Source organism: Siniperca chuatsi, unplaced genomic scaffold, assembly GCF_020085105.1.
Source record: "Siniperca chuatsi isolate FFG_IHB_CAS unplaced genomic scaffold, ASM2008510v1 Contig00089, whole genome shotgun sequence".
Taxonomy (NCBI): Eukaryota; Metazoa; Chordata; class Actinopteri; order Centrarchiformes; family Sinipercidae; genus Siniperca; species Siniperca chuatsi.
In genome coordinates this window covers 1-27521 of record NW_025322566.1, presented here as the reverse complement: position 1 = coordinate 27521, position 27521 = coordinate 1, and the positions used below count along the sequence as shown (strand labels likewise).

The window sequence follows — 27521 nt, the reverse complement described above, 5'->3', positions numbered from 1 at the left end:
CGACAAACTGAAAATTTAGCTTAGACTCTAGTCAGCATGCGACCTCAGAGTTTCCTCAGGTTTCAGAAGGCCAAATTTGAGAACTTTTTAAATGTTAACCAAAGTTTGGACCAATTTAAAGGACATTTCCAAGTGAATAAAATAATAGTTAAGTATCTGAGATCATATTTTGCACTAAGCTGCAGCAGAAGGAAAATCAGCTCTACCCACAGAAAACACAGATTCACTTTAATGCAAAATCGATCCAGTTGGGATTAAAATTACAGGAGGACCAGCGAGAAAAAACAGGAGATAAATGCTGTAATTGTTCTGTAATCATTACTGAGTTGGGGGGTGAAAACTGACTCTAAGCCTAAAAAGCCTAAAATTCAGTTCTCACTAGCAAAAACAGCCGGTGTGGCCACACAGTCAAGTTCAAGCTAGCTAATGCTAATGGTTATTTCAGTCTGTTAGCTAGCTAGCTCGTCATAAACCATCCTGAGTTTGTCCACTTTGTCAGAGTGAAACATTACTGAACTTTACTGTAATAAAACGCTAGCTTCCTCACATCCGCCTCCTTTCTTCCTCTTCCCAAAAAACTTGAGAATATTTAAGTTGTTGTTTCATTGTCACACGCTGTTCTCATCCATCGAACCTTCTAGAGCGCGCGGAGCCGCTGGCTGCGCACAGTGCGCCTGCGCAGATAGTGTTTGAAAGTGTTTGCCCCCTTCCTGATTTCTTATTTGTTTGCATGTTTGTCACTCTTAAATGTTTCAGATCATCAAACAAATTTAAATATTAGTCTGTAGCATATAAAGATGGACGACATGACAGCTCCCCAACAGTGAAACCAAAACAACTGGATCGCCCCCTGGTGGCTGGCTGCAGTACAGAGCATAAACCCCGCCCCTCCATGTTAGCGGATGCGACATGAGCCAAACTAAAAAATCCAAGTTGACCATCCTGGAACCAACAGTCGGTGTGTAATGTGTCGCATATTAGCCTCTAAGAAAGTCTAATAAGATCAGTGAGCAGCTTCCATAATGATACTGGGGTTAGACAGTGACATGGCTTTAAATGGTCTAATATCTTAAGTGGTATTGGAGTATTAGCATTTGTCGAGGAAGAATGTGTTACTATGCATTACTACCTACAAACTCCACGGGACGTGTGAAGTGGCGACCAGATGTGACCCGATGTGGTTTGACTTTAGTTTACGGTACAGTCTTCTTCTACAGAGCAACAAATGACCCTGTAAGAAAGTGAAACCGTGTTAAATAAAGGCCAAATAAATGTTTTGTCCTCTGAGCTCTGTGACTATTATAAAGCTGTGTCCGATCTAATATGGCATTAAATTCTTCTAATTACAGCCTGTGTTGTCTAATTAAGCTATCAGAGGCCCATGCTGCATCTGATGTGGTATTGTATATGATTTAATTAGACGATGATCTTGTAAAATGGTGTCTAATTGTGTATTAGGATCTCCTGTTTGGTTTCTAATTAGAGTATAATTTGGTATAATGGTGTCTAAGTATAGTATATTTAGGGTCTAAATATTACATTACAGTTATAGTTGTCAACAAATACATTAATGACTTATATCTGCTTACAGCTGCATTATAGTCTGTTATTAACCATTTCTTAAATGTTTATGTGCTGCTTGTAAATGCTAAACTGGGGGACTTGGTTATTAGATACCACATTATTCTGTTTGAAGTAAAACACGTTTTATCACTGTATCTTGTTAAATAATGGAACGAGCAACGTGCCGCCCATCTGAAACTTTCAGCCATATTTTAGTTTCCATCCGCTGCCTCCGCAGGAGAATCTTCCACACTGGAGCTTTTAAATAGTCGGAAGAGCTTGTTTTAAACTTTGGTCCGTGAAAAGTGCAGAATTGAAGGCGCAGCGATTCCAAATGAACAGTCGAGTTCGCAGAGACAAAGCAGAGGAGAATATTCTGTTTTTCCTCAGATGCTTTAAATAAAGTGTTCAGTTCGACATCTTCGCTGCAGTCTCCTGAAGCCGGTTTCGTTTGATTCGGATCCCTGAAGGCTGACACACAGGGGCGGCTGGACCAGCTGCGTCTCTGTCGGACAGGTGCTCTCTGGAATAAAGGTGGAAAAAAGTCACATCTCATCAAAACAAGTGACACTTTGTGAAATCAGCAAAACCTTCTGTCAGCATTTGACTTGAAACACCTTCAGTTAAGCTTAGATTGTTGTTTTTTTACTTGTGTGCCAAGTTGGATGAGTTTTACTGAAGTGTAAAAAGTGTTTTTATTCTCCAAACTTTACTGTTACTGCACAAGAATATTAGCCAAACTCTGATTTACTGTTACTGCACTCTGACTCTATTAGCTGTTACTGCTTGCTACTGTTTGTCACTGCTGTTTAGCTGTTACCGCACTCTGAAATGTGTTACTGCTTGCTACTGTTTGTCAAGCTGAGAGACGGGTTGATGGTTATTCTTCAGGTTCATCTCAAGACAACAAACGTGCCCATATTTCAGGCTGAGCGAGTCTCCGCTCTGACGAAGACGCTCTTTATGTTGAAACATTAGTAGCTGCACTTCTTTAAAACGCTTTTCGAAGCGCTCCAGTTTAGTTTTTAACCCCGTTATTACGACACGAGAGCTGAATTATTTTACTTCCTGGAGTTTTCTCACAACTTTCTTGGGACTTAAATGTGTTTGAGGGTAACGGAGGAACCCCGTCTGATCAGGACCGGAGTCCGGCACAAGTCCAAGTCTGAGCAAGAAGAGTCCAAAGAAACAGAAAGCAGTGATTCAGTATTCTTCACCCTGTTGTTCGTAGAGAGAGTCAACTGTGACACAGCTTCAACCACTCAGTACAGTTCTTTGGATTTAGAAAAGTTTGACCTGTGACAGAAACAGGAAAACCTGCGTCAGCAGTTTCCATCCAGATTCAGCCTACATTTTAAACCTTTAAAAGTTTTTTTCCACTCCGCAAATTGAAAATGTGCTTAAAAACATGTGGATGGAAACACACAGTGTTGCATTATTTGCTAAAAGTGTGATTACAAGAGAAAGATATAAACTGAAATTAAAAACTAAATATTCAGCATCTGAGGACGCTTGGTTATTACGTGGCTAAGACTCACTGATTCGACCATCGCCTGCACTTGAAAATAACAGAACTGAGATTCGAAGTGAAGCCGACTCGAGACTGGAGACAGAAGAGAAGTCCGAGTCCGGACGCTCGTGAGACCGAGATCTCGACGCCAGACTTGAAATAGTTACATCATGTTTCTGAGGCAGCAGTTTGATCTTTACAACGTGCCAAAAAATCAGCACAAGTCCTGAAGTCTAAATAATGAGCCTAAAATATGAATTATCAACCACGACTGCACTCAGCTTCCATAGAAAATGACACCGAGGAATCACGTTGAATGTCTGTAAATGTTTTATTGTTTCATTAGCTTTAATTGTTAACTGTGAAATCTTTGTTGTTTACAGGGAACAGCTGACCTGCTAACAAGGCCACCAGTTTGTTGGAAAGACATTAAAGTTTCTGTTTTGTTGTCTGACACTGGATGAAGCTGAGTATCTGCATGATAATGTGGCGAACGATACGATAAGTTCATCAAAGTTGAATTGGTTTGTGGTTTTTACTGAGAACGAGCCAAACACCCACAACATCTTCAAAATCTTTATTGGCTTTATTTAACAGAACAGAACTGAACACAAAGACTGGACGAAGGCCGGGGAACCGGAGAAAACAGAAAATACAAGAGATTTTAGAAAAAAAATCAACATGAAAGAAATATATTTTGAATGCACCTTAAATTTCCGTGAGACTAATTCATGCTGAGTTCTGGTGTCGAACATCTAAACCCAGCTCAGCGTCAGCTGCTGCTCCATCATTTACTCTCATCTCACGTCGAGCTGGTTTGGATTTTCAGAAATGGATTTTTTTTACACCATGCAGATTTGTATCACAGGGGAAGTGTATTAAGCAGGTAATTATAGATAGCATGAAACACAAACAGTATGTTTTGCATGAAAGCGAACACAGCTCGTGACACAGAATAAATCAACCAATCACGTATTTCCATAGAGCTCATCTGGAGTCTGCTGCTGCCTTTGTTTCTTCATTTGACCTAAAAAATTTTTTCTTTGTTTTCAACCAAAACCAGAGAGTCTGGATTATTTTTGTGTCTGTACTTCTAATCGATTTATATACTGAAATATAAAATATGTCTTTCTACAGTTACACGTTGATAATCGTTGAACAGATTTTTTTATTTGAACGATATACAAAATAAAATATAAGGTGCTGACTTTCCTTGATTGAATCCAGACTGAATCAGGTTGTATCTGCTTCTTTCTGTTTGTTACAAGCAAATCTGTTACAATATGAGAAACAGCTGCTATTGGTGGAAATAACCAGAACTTCAGAGAGGTAACGCTACACACATACAACATCAACTTCCACTGTTATTTAGAAACATGCGGACATGAACTGCAACACTCCATCGTTCCACAGGGTGGAGCTGCGACAGAAAGCAAAGAAATGAAACGTGTTCATCTACATAAACAGAAGGAAGCTGCAGAGGCACTTTGGGTTCAGAATATCTGAAAGAACGTAAAAAAGACTAAATAAAGTCCAGGTCCAGGTCCAGGTGGAGGAGGTGGAGCAGAAGGAGTGGAGGAGTCTCAGTGTGTCTGCAGAGACGGTGTAGAAGGACAGAGCAGCAGCAGAGAGTCCAGATACACTGACGATACTCTGCCACATCCAGAGGAACACACAGGGACGATGGTGGACTTGCCTTTGTGTCTGACAGTGGAGCTGATCTCAGAGCAGTTCAGACTGCAGCACCGACACTCATCTCCACTTGTTGTGATTCCTCCGTCAGTCACTGCTGGGTGAAGCTCTCCTCTCCACTCCACCTCCCAGTAACATGGCCCAGTCAGAGCCTCTCCACACACCAGCTGCTGCTTCAACCTCTGGATCATCAGGACACAGCTGGTCCTCTCAACACAACCGCCTTTCTGATCACTTCCATCTGATGAGAGAAGAAGACAGACAGCAGAAGTGATAAATCAGTGTTTACAGAGACTCCCTCCATCAGCTGTCAGTCAGTGAAGCAGCACATCCAGTATAAAGACCAGCAGGGACCTCAGTCCTGTTCAGACCAGAAGTGGAGCGGCTGTGTAGCGCAGCCAGCTTCCTTTCAGCGCTCATGTTAACGTGTTGGAGTGAACACACTGAGCTGGAAGCTCACACACCTGCAGAGACTTTGGGCATCGAGTCTGTTTACTCTGCAGATTTCACTGAAGCACACAGTGGAAATAAAGTGCTGAGAGTCCCTGAACGCATCATGACTGCAGAAACAGAGAGATGTTCACTGCTCACTTTAATGATGGATTTACTGCTGTTACATATGAACTACTGTTAAATTTAAAGCAAGTCACTGTGTGATGATGAACATCTTATCAGTTTTTAAAATATCACCTGACAAATAAATATGCAGGCTGGCATTGAAAATATTTGTACGAAACAAATGACAGAAGGACGGATATACAAATGTGATTACTGGACTTCAGCAGAGGTTCTGGTCTGCAGAAAGACCACATGGTGACTAAATGTAACGATGGTTCTTTGAAATAAGAGCCAGTGATCTGCAGGCTTCAGTCAGACTGATCTCAGAGCTGTGACAAAGATGAACTGATCAGTTGTTTAGTGTTGAAATGAGAGAACAAACACTTTGAGATCAGATTTGATGCTACGACAGTCTGATGAACGAGGACACTGTCTCTGTACATGTTGTAATGCTGCCAGCTGGAATCCAGCTTTATTTCCTGTAGACATGAACACAGCAACAACAGTCGTCTTCACATCGACTCACACACACACGATCACAACGAGCTTCTGGCTCATCTGATTGGCTGACTGTTCTCTCTCTCTGTCCAATCCTGAAGCCCGTCACCATCCTCCTCTCACAGCTTCACTGAGGAAAGCAGCCACTGAGAAGGTCGGAGGTTTACAGGAAATACTGGATCTTTGCTTTGATACTAACTGTGTTTAGTACAATACTGCTGAAAGCAGCATGGACTGACTCCAGCCCTCTACTGACCTCAGAGTCTCCAGTCTGCAGTGTGGACTCTCCAGTCCAGCAGACAGCGGCTTCACTCCTGAATCCTGCAGGTCATTCTGACTCAGATCCAGCTCTCTCAGATGGGAGGGGTTGGACTTCAGAGCTGAGGCCAGAGAAGCACAGCTGATCTCTGACAACCTGCAGAACCTCAATCTGAATAAAGAATAAATGATGTAACTTTAGAAGACAATGTTCCTGCTTGAAATCATTCAGTGTTTAATAATCTGTTCAGAGCTGAAGAAGGTTGAGAAAGTAGAAGTTTAGTTGAAACAGATTATTCATTTATTGTATTTTTGTTTATTTATTATCATTTAGTTTTTAAAAAACATTATGTTGAATATAAGATGAAAATCAAGAGTTTAAGAGGTTCAGAGTGAATTATCCAGTGGAGATTCTTCTTGTTATATTCAGGTTTTAAATGTGTAGCTCAACATCGCTCTGCCACAGTCAATGGACTAAACCACTGAAGAAGAAAACAGACTTCAGCATTAAGATACTCAGTGTGGATCAGTCTAATATCAGCCTTATGTCTGCAGTTTAGTGTCACCACAACTTTCACATCATATTAATCTCAGCACAGAAGTAAAAAATGGTGTCTGACCTCAGAGTCTCCAGTCTGCAGTGTGGACTCTCCAGAAAATCACACAGCAGCTTCACTCCTGAACCCTGCAGCTTGTTGTTGAGACTCAGGTCCAGCTCTCTCAGATGGGAGGGGTTGGACTTCAGAGCTGAGACCAGAGAAGCACAGCTGATCTCTGACAAACTGCAGTTCCACAATCTGAATAAAGAATAAATGATGGAGATAAAAATCCATTAATAATCCGATCAGATGTGTCCAGGTTTGAAATGTGTAGCTCAACATCACTCTGTCCTAATCAATGAGCTTCTCCCTAAAATGAGTAGAGTGACTTTGTCATTGTGTTATTGTGGATCATCATCATGTCAGCACAACATTCATACACCTATTCATGTCAACACAGATCAATAACATGCTGCTGAGCTCAGTCAGGTCTGGAATTACAGCAGAAAAACTATATTGGAAAAAAAAAAGATTTGTTATAAATTAAACTACCCAACTGTTTGTACGATTAGTCGATTAATCAATCAGTCGATTGACAGAAAATTAATCAGCAGCTGTTTTGATGGATGAAGTCATTTTTCCTGTAAATCACTTCCTGGCTGCAGCTCCTCAGATGTGCAGATCTGCTGCTTTTCCTCTGAATGACTGTAATAACTGTAATGTTTGTTAATAACGTCGAGCTTTGGACTGTCGGTCGGACACGACGACACGGTGAAGGCGTCGCTTTGGGCTCTGGGTCGTCGTGACGGCGTTTCTCACTGTTTTCACCAGTTTTCCAAACCGATCGATCGATGGATCGATGGATGGAGAAAAGAATCAGCAGATGGATCCAGAATGAAAAGCATCATCAGCTGCAGTCCGATACAAACCGGTTCAACATGAGCTCCAGCTCCACCAGCTGCAGCAGCAACATCCTGCTTTACATTAATGAACTTTGACCTCTTTGAAGCTTGTTCGGAACACTTAGCTATTAGCTTAATAAGCGCGCTGTGGTTGTAACAACAACTGTGGACAAAGCAGGTGGAAAAATGGCTTTTCTGCTTTTTCCTCGAGTTGTCGTCAACTCCAGTACGTTCCCTTCACTTCACCTGGTTCACTGTCTCCACCGCGGCCGCTCTGCTCTGCTGTCCGCTGTGTGTAGGAGCTGAGCCCGCCCTCGGTCAAACACGTGGAGGAGAGGACGGAGAAGCTAGCGCGACCATAACATAGTTTTAACGGATCTGCATCTGCATGATTCACGTGGGTCACGTTTTCAGGTCGGAAAATCTGGTATTCTGTATTAATCCGGAAAAATCACATTGACAAAACAAAGTGTTTGAAAATTGTTTTTTAGAATCATAATAATTTCTTCGCAAAATCTCGTCGCGCTTGATGTGAATAGTCAAAATTCACATCAGAATTATTCTCAGTTTTGTGCCGTTTATTCGTGTTGCTGTTTAAAGGCCTTAACAGTGGACATTTTCTACAGTTTCTTTAAGAAACTGTCTTTTGTGACTAAATTCAGTACAAGAAACATGAAAATATGAACTAAAACAAATTTACAACTTTATGGATGTAACTTACATAAATTAGGTTCAAGTGTTGATTAAACATATCAGATCTATAATAGTAACAGAGTCAGTGAACTGACCTCAGAGTCTCCAGTCTGCAGTGTGGACTCTCCAGAAAATCACACAGCAGCTTCACTCCTGAATCCTGCAGGTTGTTGTAGCTCAGCTCCAGCTCTCTCAGATGGGAGGGGTTGGACTTCAGAGCTGAGGCCAGAGAAGCACAGCTGATCTCTGACAAACTGCAGCACCTCAATCTGAATAAAGAATAAATGATGTAACTTTAGAAGACAATGTTCCTGCTTGAAATCATTCAGTGTTTAATAATCTGCTCAGAGCTGAAGAAGGTTTAGAAAGTAGAAGTTTAGAAAATGGAAACTCCAAACACCTGAACCCAACAGGCTGCAGGTTCAAACTGTAAAATACAGAAAGTGAAAAAGAGCTCTCATTAATATTAATGACATCGTGCTGCTGCTTCAATAAAGACGTAGTGACTTCACCTCTTAACCTCTGCCAGCTCCACCAGTGGCTCCATCTATACAAACTCATGTTGTGCAGCCAAACACAAATAAAAACCCACAGAAACTGATTTAAGATTCGACTCAAGATCCCAAAGTTTCCAAAGATGCCAAATATGTCAGAAATGTGAACAAAAGACATCTACAACATTTCTTTTAGGAACAGTGGAGTCATAAAATCAAAGCTTCCTCAGTTTAAACTCTTCAGTCAGTATAAGCATCATATAGCTTCATAAATATGTTGGAAAAAGCAAATACTGAATATATTTGTTATTGTCTGACAGTTGAAACAGAGATTATTTATTTATACTTTGTATTTATGCATGTTTTTATTTTATTTAAAAAACCCATAAGGTGACATTTGAGATGAAACTCAAGAGTTTAAGAGGTTCAGAGTGAATTATCCAGTGGAGATTTTTCTTGTTATATTCAGGTTTTAAATGTGTAGCTCAACATTGCTCTGCCACAGTCAATGGACTAAACCACTGAAGAAGAAAACAGACTTCAGCATTAAGATACTCAGTGTGGATCAGTCTAATATCAGCCTTATGTCTGCAGTTTAGTGTCACCACAACTTTCACATCATATTAATCTCAGCACAGAAGTAAAAAATGTTGTCTGACCTCAGAGTCTCCAGTCTGCAGTGTGGACTCTCCAGTACAGCAGACAGCAGCTTCACTCCTGAATCCTGCAGCTTGTTTCCTCTCAGCTCTAGCTCTTTTAGATGGGAGGGGTTGGACTTCAGAGCTGAGGCCAGAGAAGCACAGCTGATCTCTGACAACCTGCAGCCACTCAATCTGAATAAAGAATAAATGATGGAGATAAAAATCCATTAATAATCCGATCAGATGTGTTCAGGTTTGAAATGTGTAGCTCAGCATCACTCTGTCCTAATCAATGAGCTTCTCCCTAAAATGAGTAGAGTGACTTTGTCATTGTGTTATTGTGGATCAGCATCATGTCAGCACAACATTCATACACCTATTCATGTCAACACAGATCAATAACATGCTGCTGAGCTCAGTCAGGTCTGGAATTACTGCAGAAAAACTATATTTATGCTTTAAATAGCTGCATTTAGAAATATGCTTTGATCTGTGTGTGTGTGTGTGTGTGTGTGTGTGTGTGTGTGTGCGTGTGTGTGTTCTGAAGGATCAATATCAATGATCAGACGTTATTTATGAAAACACACTGACGTTAACAGAAATCAAAGAGATATTTCTACTTCAGCAACTAAACTTAATTCATTCAAAACAAATATTAGTTCAGAGGATCTTCTGTATACAGATGTGACCTTTAACTAAAAATTATACACTTTCATTTACTTCAACAGCTAACAGGGGACATTTTCTACAGTTTCTTTAACAGAAGTCTTTTGTGACTGCAGACTAAATTTAGTGCAAGAAACATAAAAATATGGACAAAAGGAAATTTACAACTTTATGGATGTAAGTTATGTATGAACATAAACTAGGTTCAAATGTTAATTAAACATATCAGATCTATAATAGTAACAGAGTCAGTGAACTGACCTCAGAGTCTCCAGTCTGCAGTGTGGACTCTCCAGAAAACCACACAGCAGCTTCACTCCTGAACCCTGCAGCTTGTTGTAGTTCAGGTCCAGCTCTCTCAGATGGGAGGGGTTGGACTTCAGAGCTGAGGCCAGAGAAGCACAGCTGATCTCTGACAAACTGCAGCTCCTCAATCTGAATAAAGAATAAATGATGGAGATAAAAATCCATTAATAATCCGATCAGATGTGTTCAGGTTTGAAATGTGTAGCTCAACATCACTCTGTCCTAATCAATGAGCTTCTCCCTAAAATGAGTAGAGTGACTTTGTCATTGTGTTATTGTGGATCATCATCATGTCAGCACAACATTCATACACCTATTCATGTCAACACAGATCAATAACATGCTGCTGATCTCAGTCAGGTCTGGAATTACAGCAGAAAAACTATATTTATGCTTTAAACAGCTGCATTTAGAAATATGCTTTGACCTGTGTGTGTGTGTGTGTGTGTGTGTGTGTGTGTCTGAAGGATCAATATCAATGATCAGACATTATTTGTGAAAACACATTGACGTTAACAGAAATCAAAGACATATTTCCACTTCAGCAACTTAACTTAATTACTTTAAAACAAATATTAGTTCAGAGGATCTTCTGTATACAGATGTGACCTTTAACTAAAAATTATACACTTTCATTTACTTCAACAGCTAACAGGGGACATTTTCTACAGTTTCTTTAACTGAAGTCTTTTGTGACTGCAGACTAAATTTAGTGCAAGAAACATGAAAATATGGACAAAAGGAAATTTACAACTTTATGGATGTAAGTTATGTATGAACATAAACTAGGTTCAAATGTTAATTAAACACAAGATCTACAATAGTAACAGAGTCAGTGAACTGACCTCAGAGTCTCCAGTCTGCAGTGTGGACTCTCCAGTCCAGCAGACAGCAGCTTCACTCCTGAATCCTGCAGCTTGTTGTCACTCAGCTCCAGCTCTCTCAGATGGGAGGGGTTGGACTTCAGAGCTGAGGCCAGAGAAGCACAGCTGATCTCTGACAACCTGCAGTTACTCAATCTGAATAAAGAATAAATGATGGAGATAAAAATCCATTAATAATCCGATCAGATGTGTTCAGGTTTGAAATGTGTAGCTCAACATCACTCTGTCCTAATCAATGAGCTTCTCCCTAAAATGAGTAGAGTGACTTTGTCATTGTGTTATTGTGGATCATCATCATGTCAGCACAACATTCATACACCTATTCATGTCAACACAGATCAATAACATGCTGCTGATCTCAGTCAGGTCTGGAATTACAGCAGAAAAACTATATTTATGCTTTAAACATGTGGTAGTCTGCCACCTTTTCCTCTCCAGCCCTGTGTTCTCTGTTGTGTTCCCCTTCCTGGTGTGTCTTGTGGGTCCCCTACTTGTCTTTGGATATGTGTGTGTGTATGTTACCTGCCTGGCTCTAGGAACCTCCCACCTGCTGCTGATCACCAGCACACCTGTCTCCTATCTACTCATCAGTCTTCACAGCTTATATACCAGGCTTTTCCACTACACCGACGCCAGATCGGCCCTTTACATTGTACGACAACTACGTCTAGGCTCTCTCTAAAGTTAAGTACCTTTTGCAAGTGTGTTTTTCCCTCGTGTTTTTGATCCTGTCTGTTTTGCTCTGCCTAAAGGATTACCCAGTGCTGGTTATCACCGCTCCTGTTGTTTCCTGGATTCCTGTCTGTCTGCCTGCTTCTCCAGCCAGCTTCACCTTGCCTGTCGTCATCAGTCTACTCTGCTCGTTCACCATTCAACTTTATTTCCAATAAAGTGTGTTTTGGATTGCAAAGATTTCACGGTATTCTGCATTTTTTGGGGTTCAAAGATCGTACACACGACAAAACAGCTGCATTTAGAAATATGCTTTTGTGTGTGTGTGTGTGTGTTCTGAAGGATCAATATCAATGATCAGACATTATTTATGAAAACACATTGACGTTAACAGAATTCAAAGAAATATTTCTACTTAAGCAACTAAACTTAATTACATTAAAACAAAAATTAGTTCAGAGGATCTTCTGTATACAGATGTGACCTTTAACTAAATATTATACACATGAATTTACTTCAACAGCTAACAGGGGACATTTTCTACAGTTTCTTTAACTGAAGTCTTTTGTGACTGCAGACTAAATTTAGTGCAAGAAACATGAAAAGATGAACAAAAGGAAATTTACAACTTTATGGATGTAAGTTATGTATGAACATAAACTAGGTTCAAATGTTAATTAAACACAAGATCTACAATAGTAACAGAGTCAGTGAACTGACCTCAGAGTCTCCAGTCTGCAGTGTGGACTCTCCAGTCCAGCAGACAGCAGCTTCACTCCTGAATCCTGCAGGTAGTGGTGATTCAGCTCCAGCTCTCTCAGATGGGAGGGGTTGGACTTCAGAGCTGAGGCCAGAGAAGCACAGCTGATCTCTGACAAACTGCAGCAACTCAATCTGAATAAAGAATAAATGATGGAGATAAAAATCCATTAATAATCCGATCAGATGTGTTCAGGTTTGAAATGTGTAGCTCAACATCACTCTGTCCTAATCAATGAGCTTCTCCCTAAAATGAGTAGAGTGACTTTGTCATTGTGTTATTGTGGATCATCATCATGTCAGCCTTCTGCAGACATCATCCAAATGTCAGCAGTGGTGATGAGAATAGTCTAAATCTGAGCTTTGAAATGAGAACATCAGAAGTGCAGGGACAGATGTTAAAGAGGTTTGTAAAGTTTTGTTTTTACTTATAGTATTATTTATGTATTTATTTCACATTGGCCGTTTTGGAATTCCACAGAAAACATCTTAGTATTTTTCATAAAATGACACAATTGTTAGGAATTAGAAATAGGAAGAAAATGAAAGTAACAATAGTAACAACATGTCTGAAAACCATTCCAGACTTGACTGAGATCAGCAGCATGTTATTGATCTGTGTTGACATGAATAGTTGTATGAATGTTGTGGCATCTCCATCAACACACAGCTGACTGACTGTGAGCTTCATCCTCAATCATCTTTATAACTGGATCAAAGGTGCACTGAGCAAAGTGAGAGGCATGTTCTCTTCATCTTAAATGTAACCTAGTACCTTCCCGTACAAATATCGTGTATTATTTATGCTCCTGTTTACTGGTGGAGTCGGAACACAAGGTGACATCATTTTCTGACAGGAAGCATCGTTACATGTTGAAGAGTCACGGATCAGACACGATGCTTCAAACACCTTTCTCTGTCTCTGTGCTCCTGTATGTGAGTTTTAGAGTGTGTTTGTGTCTGTATGTGAGAGAGAGGGGCTTTATGTATAAATGTAGACGTTCCTGTAAAATACTGTGTTCTGAAGGTTATGTATAAAAAGACTTTATTCCTGAAAATGTGTTGATCTTTTATTTTATTTATATATAGATGTGTCTCACATGTAACAAAATACAAATCTTGATTTAATTTCGCAGCACACTGAAGGATAAATCCCACAGTTTCCTTAATAACACCAACCCAGATTGAGTACAGACTAAATTTGGAGCCAAACTGTTCAGACTGACAAACTTTTAAAAATATCTGTTGTGATTTGAGCTCAGACAAACCCAGAAAACGAGAACTGAAGGAAATTTAAAACTTCTGTCATGGATTCAAATTTGGTAGATATACACTGAACAAGGGCAAAATACATGTACTGACCTCAGAGTCTCCAGTCTACAGTGTGGACTCTCCAGTCCAGCAGACAGCAGCTCCACTCCTGAATCCTGCAGCTCGTTGTAACTCAGGTCCAGCTCTCTCAGATGGGAGGGGTTGGACTTCAGAGCTGAGGCCACGACTTCACAGTGAGTCTCTGAGAGTCGACAGCCAGAAAGTCTGTGATGATGGAGAATATAAAACTTAAGTATAATAAAATCTGACACTTTATTGATCACAAGGTTTGTGGTTTGAAACTTGAGCTCCTCCTGTCCACATGTCAAAGTGTCCTTGAGTAACATCAGAAAGCCCAAATTGCAGCTTTAGACAAAAGTGTCAAATGACTGCAATGTAAACGTGTCATATTTTGATGAACAGTGTGCTGTGCTTTGTGTTTGTTAAACTTTATTTTAACGCAATGTTCAATGAGCTGTAAAGTCACTGTAGGTTTTAAAGCCGTCTCCCTTGTTAACCTGCTCAAAAGCTGCTCTGTGCTTTGTATTTGTGCACATGTAGAATTATTTATCAACAGGTTTATTACTAGTTTAGGAAACTTATAGTGTGGAAGTTTTATATTGTGCATGTGTGTAAAGTGTGTATCTTTACTCTAATACTGATGGATTCAGCTTTACTTTACAGTGTTGATAATCACATCTGGACTTACACAGCCTTTCTGCAGTTCCTCACAGCTGGAATCAGTCTCCATCGTCCCTCCACTGATGTGTTGTACTTCTTCAGGTCCAACTCATCCAGAACCTCCTCTGACATCTGCAGCATGTAGGCCAGAGCTGAGCAGTGGATCACAGAGAGTTTCTTCTCTGATCTGTTCTCTGACTTCAGGAACTCTTGGATCTCCTGATGTACTGAGTGGTCGTTCATCTCCATCAGACAGTGGAAGATGTTGATGCTTCTGTCAGGAGAGATTTTTGTCCTCTTCTCCTTCAGGTTGTTGATGGCTCTCTGGATGATTTCTGGACTGTTGTCTGTCCGACCCAGCAGGCCTCCTAAGAGTCTCTGGTTGGACTCCACAGAGAGGCCATGAAGGAAGCGGACAAACAGGTCCAGGTGGCCATTTTTACTCTTTAGGGATTTCTTCATGGCTCTCCTCAGGAAGACATCCAGAGATGGGTAATGGTCATAGATGTCATTGTCATCATCATCATCATCATCATCATCATCATCATCATCATCATCATCATCATCATCATCATCATCATCATCATCATCATCATCATCATCATCATCATCACCATCATCATCATCATCATCATCATCATCATCATCATCATCATCATCATCATCATCATCATCATCATCATCATCATCATCATCATCATCATCATCATCATCATCATCATCATCATCATCATCATCATCATCATCATCATCATCATCACCATCATCATCATCATCATCATCACCATCATCATCACCATCATCATCATCATCACCATCATCACCATCACCATCATCATCACCATCATCACCATCATCACCATCATCACCATCATCACCATCACCATCATCATCATCCCTATCTTCCAGGAAGTCCTCCAGTACCTCTGTCTTCCTGTCGGTGTAACAGTGGAACATGTAGACGGCAGCCAGAAACTCCTGAACGCTCAGATGAACAAAGCAGTAGACTGTTTTCTGGAAGATCACACTCTCTCTTCTGAAGATCTCTGTACAAACTCCTGAGTACACCGAGGCCTCTGAGACATCCAGACCACACTGCTCCAGGTCTTCTTGGTAGAACATGATGTTTCCTTTCTCCAGCTGTTCAAACGCCAGCCTCCCCAGCTTCAGAAGAACCTTCCTATCAGCCTCCGTCAGCTCCTGTGGACTCGTCTCATGTCCCTCATCATACTTCTGCTTCTTCCTCTTTGTCTGAACCAGCAGGAAGTGTGAGTACAGGTCAGTCAGGGTCTTGGGCAGCTCTCCTCTCTGGTCTGTAGTCAACATGTGCTCCAGAACTGTAGCAGTGATCCAGCAGAAGACTGGGATCAGACACATGATGTGGAGGCTCCTGGATGTCTTGATGTGCGAGATGATTCTGCTGGACAGCTCTTCATCACTGACTCTCCTCCTGAAGTACTCCTCCTTCTGGGCGTCAGTGAAGCCTCGTACTTCTGTCACCCTGCCAACACATGAAGGAGGGATCTGATTGGCTGCTGCAGGTCGGGAAGTGATCCAGACGAGAGCCGAGGGAAGCAGATTCCCCTCGATGAGGTTTGTCAGCAGCACGTTGACTGATGACTTCTGTCTGACATCAGACACGACCTCATTGTTGTGGAAATCCAGTGAAAGTCTGCTTTCATCCAGGCCGTCAAAGATGAACAGAAGTTTCCAGACAGCGAGCTTCTCTGCTGTGACCTTCTGTAATGTTGGATGGAAAACATGGAGCAGCTGGAGAAGACTGTACCGCTCATCTCTGATCAAGTTCAGCTCCCTGAACGAAAGCAGAATCAGCAGACTGACGTCTTGGTTTTCCAAGCCCTCTGCCCAGTCCAGAGTGAACTTCTGCACCGAGAAGGTTTTTCCAACGCCAGCGACGCCGTTCGTCAGAACGACTCTGATGTGTCCCTGTTGGCCGGGTAAGGCTTTAAAGATGTCGTGGCACTTGATTGGAGTGTCATGGAGGGTCTCCATCTTGGAAGCTGTCTCAAGCTGCCTCACCTCATGTTGGGTATTAACCTCTTCACTCTGTCCCTCTGTGATGTAGAGCTCAGTGTAGATCCTGTTGAGGAGGGTTCCACTTCCTGTTTCATCACTTCCTTCAGTCACACGTTCACATCTCCTCCTCAGACTGATCTTATGTTCATCTAAAACCTCCTGCAGACCACTATCTGCTGAAAGAGAAGAAAAAACATGCTGAGACTGAACAGAGAGCGAGAATACAGATAAATAAAAGTGTTTTTGAATCTATGATATTCATAACAATATTATGAAAATAAATGTCCCTGTAGTTAAACTGAAAGTCCTGTTTTCAGACATGACGACATCAGCAGACAGGTGTACAGTCTTACTCTGTACAGTGCTGGTCTGACGGGCTGTCTGCAGTCCAGGTCTTGTTCTGGATCTTACCTTCACACTGGGGACAGGAGGAGTCTCCTGATGAAGCAGACTGGTCCCAGTATGAGGTGATGCACCGTCTGCAGAACCAGTGTCCACAGCTGGTAGAGACCGGATCCTTCAGGACGTCCTGACACAAAGCACAGCAGGACGGCTGCTCCTCCACAGAAACAGGACTCCTCTTCCTCTCTCTGTGAAGACATTTCTTTAGAACTAAAATGATTTGGACGACACTGTGTCGAAGCTCAGACGCTCACAGAGAACAGTAAAAGTGTCGTTACTTTTCTGTTTGCATTCAGCTTTCAGTCTGTAATGACAATGATTGTTCCTTTTATCTCAACTCTCCTGCTTTCAGAAACACTAATTAACTGCTTTTCCTATCTGACTGTCTTATTGAACATTTAGTGATCTGCCTGTAGTTTGTTATTAATACAAACTCAACACTTCCTGCAGCTACTTCACAGTAAAAGCCTTCCATTAAAGACAGCTGATTATGTCCTTCACTGTTTTACAGTCACTCTGGGCAGCTTAGCTTGAGTTAGTTAGGTTTAAACTGAGGTTAGAAGTGGTCTGAATAACTGTGGAAGACCAGCAGTGTAAGACACGTAGCATGTAACAGTGGTGTCGCAGGTCCACACAGTTTCCTTTTTTGTATATCCTTCCCTTTGTTTCCCTTCACTCTACTGTCAACTATTGAATGAAGGTATAAATGCAATTCAAATATTCTAAAAACAGAAGTGGTCCAATTCTGCATTTGATCATTTTCTGCCCCTTTTTCATCCATAGATCACTTTTAGATACGTGCTGCCCATGGATGTTTGTTCTTCACCTTCAGGAACAATATATGGCTGAGAGAATCTGAGCTCAAAGGTCCACTTACTAATGTTTCAAAGCAAAGTGTTAATCAAGCTGAGCAAAGCTTTTCTACAAATGCTTTTTCACCACATGTTGCACAATTATAATGAACTGATTCAAGAAGCATCTGGTGGATCATAACAGCTGATCTGAGGAAGAGCCAAACAACTAAATATTCTGAGGACAAATATGAGAAAATAAATGACATGTTTGATGCAGATTCTTTCAGATTGTGAATGGTTCTAAATCTTTACAGTGACATCAACATGACGGCAACAATATATGAATGTTTTCTTGAAAAGTAAATTCTGAAATGGAGGTTCTCAGGTGTTTTGCTAAAGAAATAAAATGAGATCCATCTTAGTTTGAAACAGTATCTGCACTAATAGTTCTGCATCATGAATATAAATCTTTTAGCATTTAGTCTTCATCCTCAATGCTTCATCTTCCATCAGCTCAGTTTACAGTAAAAACAGTCTCTTACTTTGTGTCTGAGGGTCCAGGTTCATTACTGAAGTTTGGAGGATCATGTCTGGACTGGTCACTCTTCAGAGACAGACAGCTGGATCCTGGAGACTCTGCTCTCTGTCTGTTGGACTTAACTCTGCAAACACCAAGATGTTTTTATTCGTATCACATGAATCCTTGATAGATTCTCTGATGAAAGCCGTTTAGGAAGCTCTAAACACACAAACTGCTGCTGCTGTCGATAATCAGGAGGTTTAAAAGTTTGCATTAGTCCTCTCAGATCAGATTACAGCTCTTCTAGGTGACTGACAGCTGTCACAGATACTCAGAGGAAGAAACAAACAGGTAACTGGTAACTGAAAATGAGTCATATAAATGAGTTAGTGTCAGTTCTCTTACTTTGTGTCTGAGGGTCCAGGTTCATTACTGAAGTTTGGAGGATCATGTTTGGACCGGTCACTCTTCAGAGACAGACAGCTGGATCCTGGAGACTCTGCTCTGTCCTCCTCTTCCTCCACACAAACACTCATCTTCTGGCCTTCAGTCAGTCTGAGAGGTGAAACAGAAACACTGACTAAGCTCAGAACACGAGAATCAAGAGGAACAAGTTTATTCAAGAGTCGTAGAAAAGGTTTCAGTCGTAGTCATCTGGACACTGTTTTCAGAATCAAGACGTTTCGGCTCCCATCCGGAAGTCATTCTCAATTGTGAAAAAATTGGACGGGAACTGGAAATTTAAGCTACTCTGAGTTACATAAGCCCCGCCCTCAGGAAGGAATCTGCCTGAGTATCTGTTGATTAGCTAGTTTCACCTGAAACTGACCTAATAGTTTCAAGATGGCCCAGTAATCAGTAATCAGGCCTATTGTTCTCTGGCTGCATCTACTTCATCACTGCTAAGTGCCTGATTAGCATGTGATAGGCGTGACCAAGGTGCCAAGGTACCATCCATATTAGGTCTCATATCCAACAACAACGAGCACAGTTAGTGGGAGCAGGTGCCACAACCTCTCCCTGAACCCCCTGTGCTGCGGCAGCTCCCTGAACTCTGTGGGCTGCAGCTCACTCCTGCCTCTGCTGGATCGCAGCAGCCACGTCTTGCTCCGGTCGGGCCGCAACCACACCCTGCTCCTGGTTGCAGCCTGCTGGACTTGTAGAGGAGATAAAGGTCTGTTTGTGTGTTTGTGTCTCCGCTGATTGTTGATGCAGCAGCGCCACCTGCTGTTCAAACCAACAAAGTTGGCTTAAAAAGGCAGTTCATGCTCGAAAACCCTCCAATGTGGCTGAATTACAACAATTCTGCAAAGATGAGTGGGCCAAAACTCCTCCACAGCGCTGTAAAAGACTCACTGCAAGTTATCGCAAACGCTTGACTGCAGTTGTTGCTGCTAAGGGTGGAGCAACCAGTTATTAGGTTTAGGGGGGAATCACTTTTTCACACAGGGCCATGTAGGTTTGGATTTTGTTTTCCCTTAATAATAACAACCTTCATTTAAAAACTGCATTTTGTGTTTACTTGTGTTATCTTTGACTAATATTTAAATTTGTTTGATGATCTGAAACATTTAAGTGTGACAAACATGCAAAAAAACCCCTCCTTGAACCGCCACCTTAACGTGGTGGAGGGGTTTGAGTACCCGAACGATCCTGGGAGCTATGTTGTCTGGGGCTTTATGCCCCTGGTAGGGTCACCCATGGCAAACAGGTCCAGGGTGACGGGTCAGACCAAGAGCGGTTCAGAAGACCCTAATGGATTGTTTAAAATCAAGGCCAGTTACGTCGCCCGGATTGGCGCTACCGGGGCCCCACCCTGGAGCCAGGCCTGGGGTGGGTGCCCGACGGCGGCGCCTGGTGGCGGGCCTTTCCCCACGGGGCCCGGCCGGGCACAGCCGAAGGAGCGGCGTGGGGCCGTCCTCCCGTGGACCCACCACCCACAGGAGGATCCGTGAGGGGCGGTGCAGAGAGATCTGGGCGGCAGTCGAAGGCAGGGGCCGGCGACCAGATCTCCGGACACAGAAACTGGCTCTAGGGACATGGAATGTCACTTCGCTGGGGAAGGAGCCTGAGCTTGTGCGGGAGGTTGAGCGTTACCGGCTAGATATAGTCGGCCTCGCCTCCACGCACAGCCTGGGCTCTGGAACCCGTCTCCTCGAGAGGGCTGGGCGCTCCATTTCTCTGGCGTTGCCGGGCGGGGAGGCGGCGGCGGGCTGGTGTGGGCCTGCTCATAGCCCCACAGCTCAGCCGTCCACGTGTTGGAGTTTACCCGGTGAGCGAGAGGGTCGCGTCCCTCCGCCTACGGGTGGGGACAGGTCTCTCACTGTTGTGGCGGCCTACGGGCCGAACAGCAGTGCAGAGTACCAGGCCTTCTTGGGGTCCCTGGGAGGGTACTAGACAGTGCACCGCCCGGGGACTCCGTTGTTCTACTGGGGACTTCAGCGCCCACGTGGGCAACGACAGTGACACCTGGAGAGGGGTAATCGGAAGGAACGGCCCCTGATCTGAACCCGAGCGGTGTTCAGTTGTTGGACTTCTGTGCTGGTTACAGTTTGTCCATAACTAACACCATGTTCATGCACAAGGGTGTCCATCAGTGCACGTGGCACCAGGACACCTAGGCGGAGGGAAATGATCGACTTTGTTGTCGTATCATCTGACCTCGGCGCGCGTGTCTTGGACACTCGGGTGAAGAGAGGGGCGGAGCTGTCAACCGATCACCACCTGGTGGTGAGTTGGATCCGCTGGCGGGGAGGAAGCCGGACAGACTTGGCAGGCCCAAGCGTGTCGTGAGGGTCTGCTGGGAACGTCTGGCGGAGCCCTCTGTCAGCAGGGTCTACAACTCACACCTCCGGAGAGCTTCTCCCAGATCCCGGGGAGGTTGGGGACATTGAGTCCGAGTGGACCATGTTTTCCGCCTCCATTGTCGATCGGCGGCTCGTAGCTGTGGTCGCAAGGTTTCTGGTGCCTGTCGCGGCGGCAATCCCGAACCCGTGGTGGGCGCCGGAAGTAAGGGATGCCGTCAGGCTGAAGAAGGAGTCCTATCGGGCCTTGTTGGCTCGTGGGACTCCCGAGGCAGCTGACGGGTACCGGCAGGCTAAGCGTGCTGCAGCCCGTGCGGTCGCAGAGGCAAAAACTCAGGACTGGGAGAGGTTCGGAGAGGCCATGGAGGAGGACTATCGGTCGGCCTCAAAGAAATTCTGGCAAACCGTCCGGCGGCTCAGGAGGGGAAGCAGTGCTTCACCAACACCTTGTGCGGTGCGGGTGGAGAGCTGTTGACCTCGACTGGGGATGTTGTCGGACGGTGGAAGGAATACTTTGAGGATCTCCTCAATCCCGCTGTCACGTCTTCCGAAGAGGAAGCGGAGGCTGGGGACCCGGAGGCGGACTCATCCATCACCCTGGCCGAAGTCACTGAGGTTGTTGGCAAGCTCCTTGGTGGCAAGGCTTGGGGTGGATGAGATCCGTCCTGAGTATCTTAAGTCTCTGGATGTTGTGGGACTGTCTTGGCTGACACGTCTCTGCAACATCGCGTGGCGATCTGGGACAGTGCCTCTGGACTGGCAGACCGGGGTGGTGGTCCCTCTGTATAAGAAGGGGACCGGAGGGTGTGTTCCAATCACAGAGAAGATCACACTTCTCAGCCTCCCGGTAAGGTCTATTCCAGGGTACTGGAGAGGAGAATTCGTCCGATAGTCGAACCTCGGACCAGCTCTATACTCTCCATCGGGTGCTCGAGGTTCATGGGAGTTTGCCCAACCAGTCCACATGTGCTTTGTGGATCTGGAGAAGGCATTCGACCGTGTGCCCCGGGCGCTTTGTGGGGAGTGCTCTGGGAGTATGGGGTCCGGGGCCCTTTGCTAAGGGCTGTCCGGTCCCTGTATAACGGAGCAGGAGCTGTGTTCGCATTGCCGGCAGTAAGTCAGACCTGTTCCCGGTGCATGTTGGACTCCGCCAGGGCTGCCCTTTGTCACCGGTTCTGTTCATAATTTATATGGACAGAATTTCTAGGCGCAGTCAGGGGCGGAGGGTGTCCGGTTTGGGAACCACAGGATCTCATCTCTGCTGTTTGCAGATGATGTCGTTCTGATGGCTTCTTCAAACCGGGACCTGCAGCATGCACTGGGACGGTTTGCAGCCGAGTGCGAAGCAGCTGGGATGAGAATCAGCTCTTCCAAATCTGAGGCCATGGTTCTTGACCGGAAAAAGGTGGTTTGCTCTCTTCGCGTGGGTGGGGAGTCCTTGCCTCAAGTGGAGGAGTTTAAGTATCTCGGGGTCTTGTTCACGAGTGAGGGGCGGATGGAGCGTGAGATTGACAGGCGGATCGGTGCAGCGTCTGCAGTGATGCGGGCGCTGTATCGGACCGTTGTGGTAAAGAAGGAGCTGAGTCGAAAGACAAAGCTCTCGATTTACCGGTCAATCCCACGCTCCTGCCCTCACCTATGGTCATGAGCTTTGGGTAGTGACCGAAAAAGACAAGATCGCGGATACAAGCGGCGGAAATGGGCTTCCTCCGCCCGAGTGGCTGGGCGCTCCCTTAGAGATAGGGTGAGGAGCTCAGTCACACGGGGAGCTCGGAGTAGAGCCGCTGCTCCTCCACGTCGAGAGGAGCCAGCTGAGGTGGCTAGGGCATCTGATCCGGATGCCTCCTGGACGCCTCCCTCGGGAGGTGTTCTGGGCATGTCCCACCGGGGCGGCCCCAGGAAGACCCAGGACACGCTGGAGGGACTATGTCTCTCGGCTGGCCTGGGAACGCCTCGAGATCCCCGGAGGAGCTGGAGGAAGTGTCTGGGGCGAAGGAAGTCTGGGAGTCCCTGCTTAGACTGCTGCCCCCGCGACCCAGCCCCGGATAAGCGGAAGAAGATGGATGGATGGATGGATGGATGAATATATTTGTTATTTTCTGACAGTTGAAACAGATTATTTATTTATTCTTTGTATTTATGCATGTTTTTATTTTATTTAAAAAACCCATAAGGTGACATTTGAGATGAAAATCAAGAGTTTAAGAGGTTCAGAGTGAATTATCCAGTGGAGATTTTTCTTGTTATATTGTTATATGTTATGTGTAGCTCAACATTGCTCTGCCACAGTCAATGGACTAAACCACTGAAGAAGAAAACAGACTTCAGCATTAAGATACTCAGTGTGGATCAGTCTAATATCAGCCTTATGTCTGCAGTTTAGTGTCGCCACAACTTTCACATCATATTAATCTCAGCACAGAAGTAAAAAATGGTGTCTGACCTCAGAGTCTCCAGTCTGCAGTGTGGACTCTCCAGTCCAGCAGACAGCAGCTTCACTCCTGAATCCTGTAGGTCGTTTCCACTCAGCTCCAGCTCTCTCAGATGGGAGGGGTTGGACTTCAGAGCTGAGGCCAGAGAAGCACAGCTGATCTCTGACAAACTGCAGAACCTCAATCTGAATAAAGAATAAAAGATGTAACTTTAGAAGACAATGTTCCTGCTTGAAATCATTCAGTGTTTAATAATCTGTTCAGAGCTGAAGAAGGTTGAGAAAATAGAAGTTTAGAAAATGGAAACTCCAAACACCTGAACCCAACAGGCTGCAGGTTCAAACTGTAAAATACAGAAAGTGAAAAAGAGCTCTCATTAATATTAATGACATCGTGCTGCTGCTTCAATAAAGACGTAGTGACTTCACCTCTTAACCTCTGCCAGCTCCACCAGTGGCTCCATCTATACAAACTCATGTTGTGCAGCCAAACACAAATAAAAACCCACAGAAACTGATTTAAGATTCGACTCAAGATCCCAAAGTTTCCAAAGATGCCAAATATGTCAGAAATGTGAACAAAAGACATTTCTTTTAGGAATAGTGGAGTCAGAAGTGCAGGGACAGATGTTAAAGAGGTTTGTAAAGTTTTGTTTTTACTTATAGTATTATTTATTTATTTATTTGTTGATTGTTTCATAAAGTCTTATTTATTTCACATTGGCCGTTTTGGAATTCCACAGAAAACATCTTAGTATTTTGCATAAAATTATACAATTGTTATGAATTAGAAATAGGAAGAAAATGAAAGTAGCAAAAGTAACAACATGTCTGAAAACCATTCCAGACTTGACTGAGATCAGCAGCATGTTATTGATCTGTGTTGACATGAATAGTTGTATGAATGTTGTGGCATCTCCATCAACACACAGCTGACTGACTGTGAGCTTCATCCTCAATCATCTTTATAACTGGATCAAAGGTGCACTGAGCAAAGTGAGAGGCATGTTCTCTTCTTCTTAAATGTAACCTAGTACCTTCCCGTACAAATATCGTGTAATATTTATGCTCCTGTTTACTGGTGGAGTCGGAACACAAGGTGACATCACTTTCTGACAGGAAGCATCGTTACATGTTGAAGTGTCGTTGGTGACAGATCAGACACGATGCTTCAAACACCTTTCTCTGTCTCTGTGCTCCTGTATGTGAGTTTTAGAGTGTGTTTGTGTCTGTATGTGAGAGAGAGGGGCTTTATGTATAAATGTAAACGTTCCTGTAAAATACTGTGTTCTGAAGGTTATGTATAAAAAGACATTATTCCTGAAAATGTGTTGATCTTTTATTTTATTTATATATAGATGTGTCTCACATGTAACAAAATACAAATCGTGATTTAATTTCGCAGCACACTGAAGGATAAATCCCACAGTTTCCTTAATAACACCAACCCAGATTGAGTACAGACTAAATTTGGAGCCAAACTGTTCAGACTGACAAACTTTTTAAAATATCTGTTGTGATCTGAGCTCAGACAAACCCAGAAAACGAGAACTGAAGGAAATTTAAAACTTCTGTCATGGATTCAAATTTGGTAGATATACACTGAACAAGGGCAAAAAAATGAACTGACCTCAGAGTCTCCAGTCTACAGTGTGGACTCTCCAGTCCAGCAGACAGCAGCTTCACTCCTGAATCCTGCAGCTTGTTGGGACTCAGGTCCAGCTCTCTCAGATGGGAGGGGTTGGACTTCAGAGCTGAGGCCACGACTTCATAGTAAGTCTTTGAGAGTCCACAGTCAGAAAGTCTGTGATGATGGAGAATATAAAACTTAAGGATAATAAAATCTGACACTTTATTGATCACAAGGTTTGTGTTACGGACAGAACAACCGGAGACAACGGTGAGGAGACTGAGAGAGTTTATTTATACACAGAGGTAATATGGAATGGATGAGAGTGGTAATGATACCGTCCCTTATTTCGCTGATGGCAGAAGAGTTCGGGAACTGGAGCGACACACACAGGAGACTGGAGATACACGGGAGCCGGGGCTGGAGCGACACACTCAGGAGACCGGAGATTTCTGGAGTCGGGATTCGGGGTTCAGAGTGGCGGTAGTCTGGACGTAATGTCGTGGGTGAGTCCGTGGAGTATTGAAGGTTGGAAGCGTAGCTCTGTCCTTCATACGAACGAGACCGGACACTGACTGAGGTGAGGAGTAGGAATATATGGAGGAGTAGATTGGCTGATGACGTTCAGGTGTGTGATGGGTGACAGGTGCTGGGATTCAATATACAGGTGAGGGAGTGCAGAGTGAAGGGGAGTGGCTGGAGAGAACATGACAGACTGTGACAGTACCCCCCCCTCCACGGCCAGCTCCCGAGGGCCGAAAGACCCCCCCTTCCCCCGACACCGCGGCCTGTCCCTAGGGGCCAAGCCGATCCGGGGAACTTATAGGGATCTGGTGTGTCGGGCGGTCGACCAGGAGCTTGGGCCGGGCTGGAGACCGGAGCGGCCTCTGGCGGACGACCAGGGGCTTGGAGACGGCTGGAGACCGGGGAGGAGACTGGAGAGGAGACCTCCGGGCTGGAAGCCGGAGAGGAGACTGGAGAGGAGACCTCCGGGCTGGAAGCCGGAGCGGACTCTGGCCGGCTGCTGACCTCCGGGCTGGAGGCCGGAGCGGACTCTGGCCGGCTGCTGACCTCCGGGCTGGAGGCCGGGGCTGAGCCTGGGGATTCAGGCGACTGGCGGACCTCCGGGCTGGAGGCCGGGGCTGAGCCTGGGGATTCAGGCGACTGGCGGACCTCCGGGCTGGAGGCCGACGGCGAAGGCTGGGACCCTCTGGAGACGGGCGGCGAAGGCTGGGACCCTCTGGAGACGGGCGGCGAAGGCTGGGACCCTCTGGAGACGGGCGGCGAAGGCTGAGCCTCAGGGCTGGAGGCGGGCGGCGAAGGCTGAGCCTCAGGGCTGGAGGCGGGCGGCGAAGGCTGAGCCTCAGGGCTGGAGGCGGGCGGCTGGCAGACGGGTTGGGGATTAGTGGATGACCATAGGTTCGGCGGGCCAAACTCCTGGCAGAATCTCGCCAAGAAGAGGCCCAGAGAATGGAGAACTTCCTCGTCCTTAACCGCCAGGGACCCCGCCCAGTGCAGTGCCGGACCGGCCAGCCGAAGCACCACGAAGGCTACCTGTGTCCGCTCAGACGGGAACTGATCTGGGTGTAATAGGAACGCGAGGAAGCACTTCGTGAGAAACTCTTCGCAGTTCTCTACTCCACCGGAGAAAATCCCCGGCTGTAGAAACTCGTCCACAGCGATAAAAGGACTAGGGAGGCTGAGGATATAGCGTTTGGCCAAACCACTCAGGTGAAGTAATGGGTTTCTGGCCGTCATCCTTGTTGAGGTCCGGTCTTCTGTTACGGACAGAACAACCGGAGACAACGGTGAGGAGACTGATAGAGTTTATTTATACACAGAGGTAATATGGAATGGATGAGAGTGGTAATGATACCGTCCCTTATTTCGCTGATGGCAGAAGAGTTCGGGAACTGGAGCGACACACACAGGAGACCGGAGATTTCTGGAGTCGGGATTCGGGGATCGGGGTTCAGAGTGGCGGTAGTCTGGACGTAACGTCGTGGGTGAGTCCGTGGCGTATTGAAGGTTGGAAGCGTAGCTCTGTCCTTCATACGAACGAGACCGGACACTGACTGAGGTGAGGAGTAGGAATATATGGAGGAGTAGATTGGCTGATGACGTTCAGGTGTGTGATGGGTGACAGGTGCTGGGAATCAATATACAGGTGAGGGAGTGCAGAGTGAAGGGGAGTGGCTGGAGAGAACATGACAGACTGTGACAGTTTGTGGTTTGAAACTTGAGCTCCTCCTGTCCACATGTCAAAGTGTCCTTGA

The 27521-nt window shown here is 44.7% G+C and overlaps 1 protein-coding gene and 1 long non-coding RNA gene across 2 annotated transcripts; one reads left to right on the top strand and one right to left on the bottom strand.

The window, feature by feature from the left end:
• Positions 1-3233: 3233 nt before the first annotated feature.
• LOC122872720 (protein NLRC3-like) lies at positions 3234-23664 on the bottom strand. The gene is made up of 11 exons (XM_044188753.1): positions 23628-23664; positions 18786-18935; positions 18403-18522; positions 17076-17254; positions 15512-16840; positions 14656-15160; positions 13998-14171; positions 12597-12770; positions 11166-11339; positions 10276-10449; positions 3234-5006 (listed from the first exon to the last, which is right to left on the bottom strand). The coding sequence occupies exons 2-11, from the start codon at positions 18914-18916 to the stop codon at positions 4997-4999; spliced, it is 2970 nt and encodes a 989-aa protein (XP_044044688.1). The 5' UTR covers positions 18917-18935; positions 23628-23664; the 3' UTR covers positions 3234-4996.
• Positions 6230-9236, top strand: LOC122872721. The gene is made up of 2 exons (XR_006377266.1): positions 6230-6464; positions 9132-9236. It is a non-coding gene; the product is annotated as an uncharacterized LOC122872721 (long non-coding RNA).
• Positions 23665-27521: the final 3857 nt, after the last annotated feature.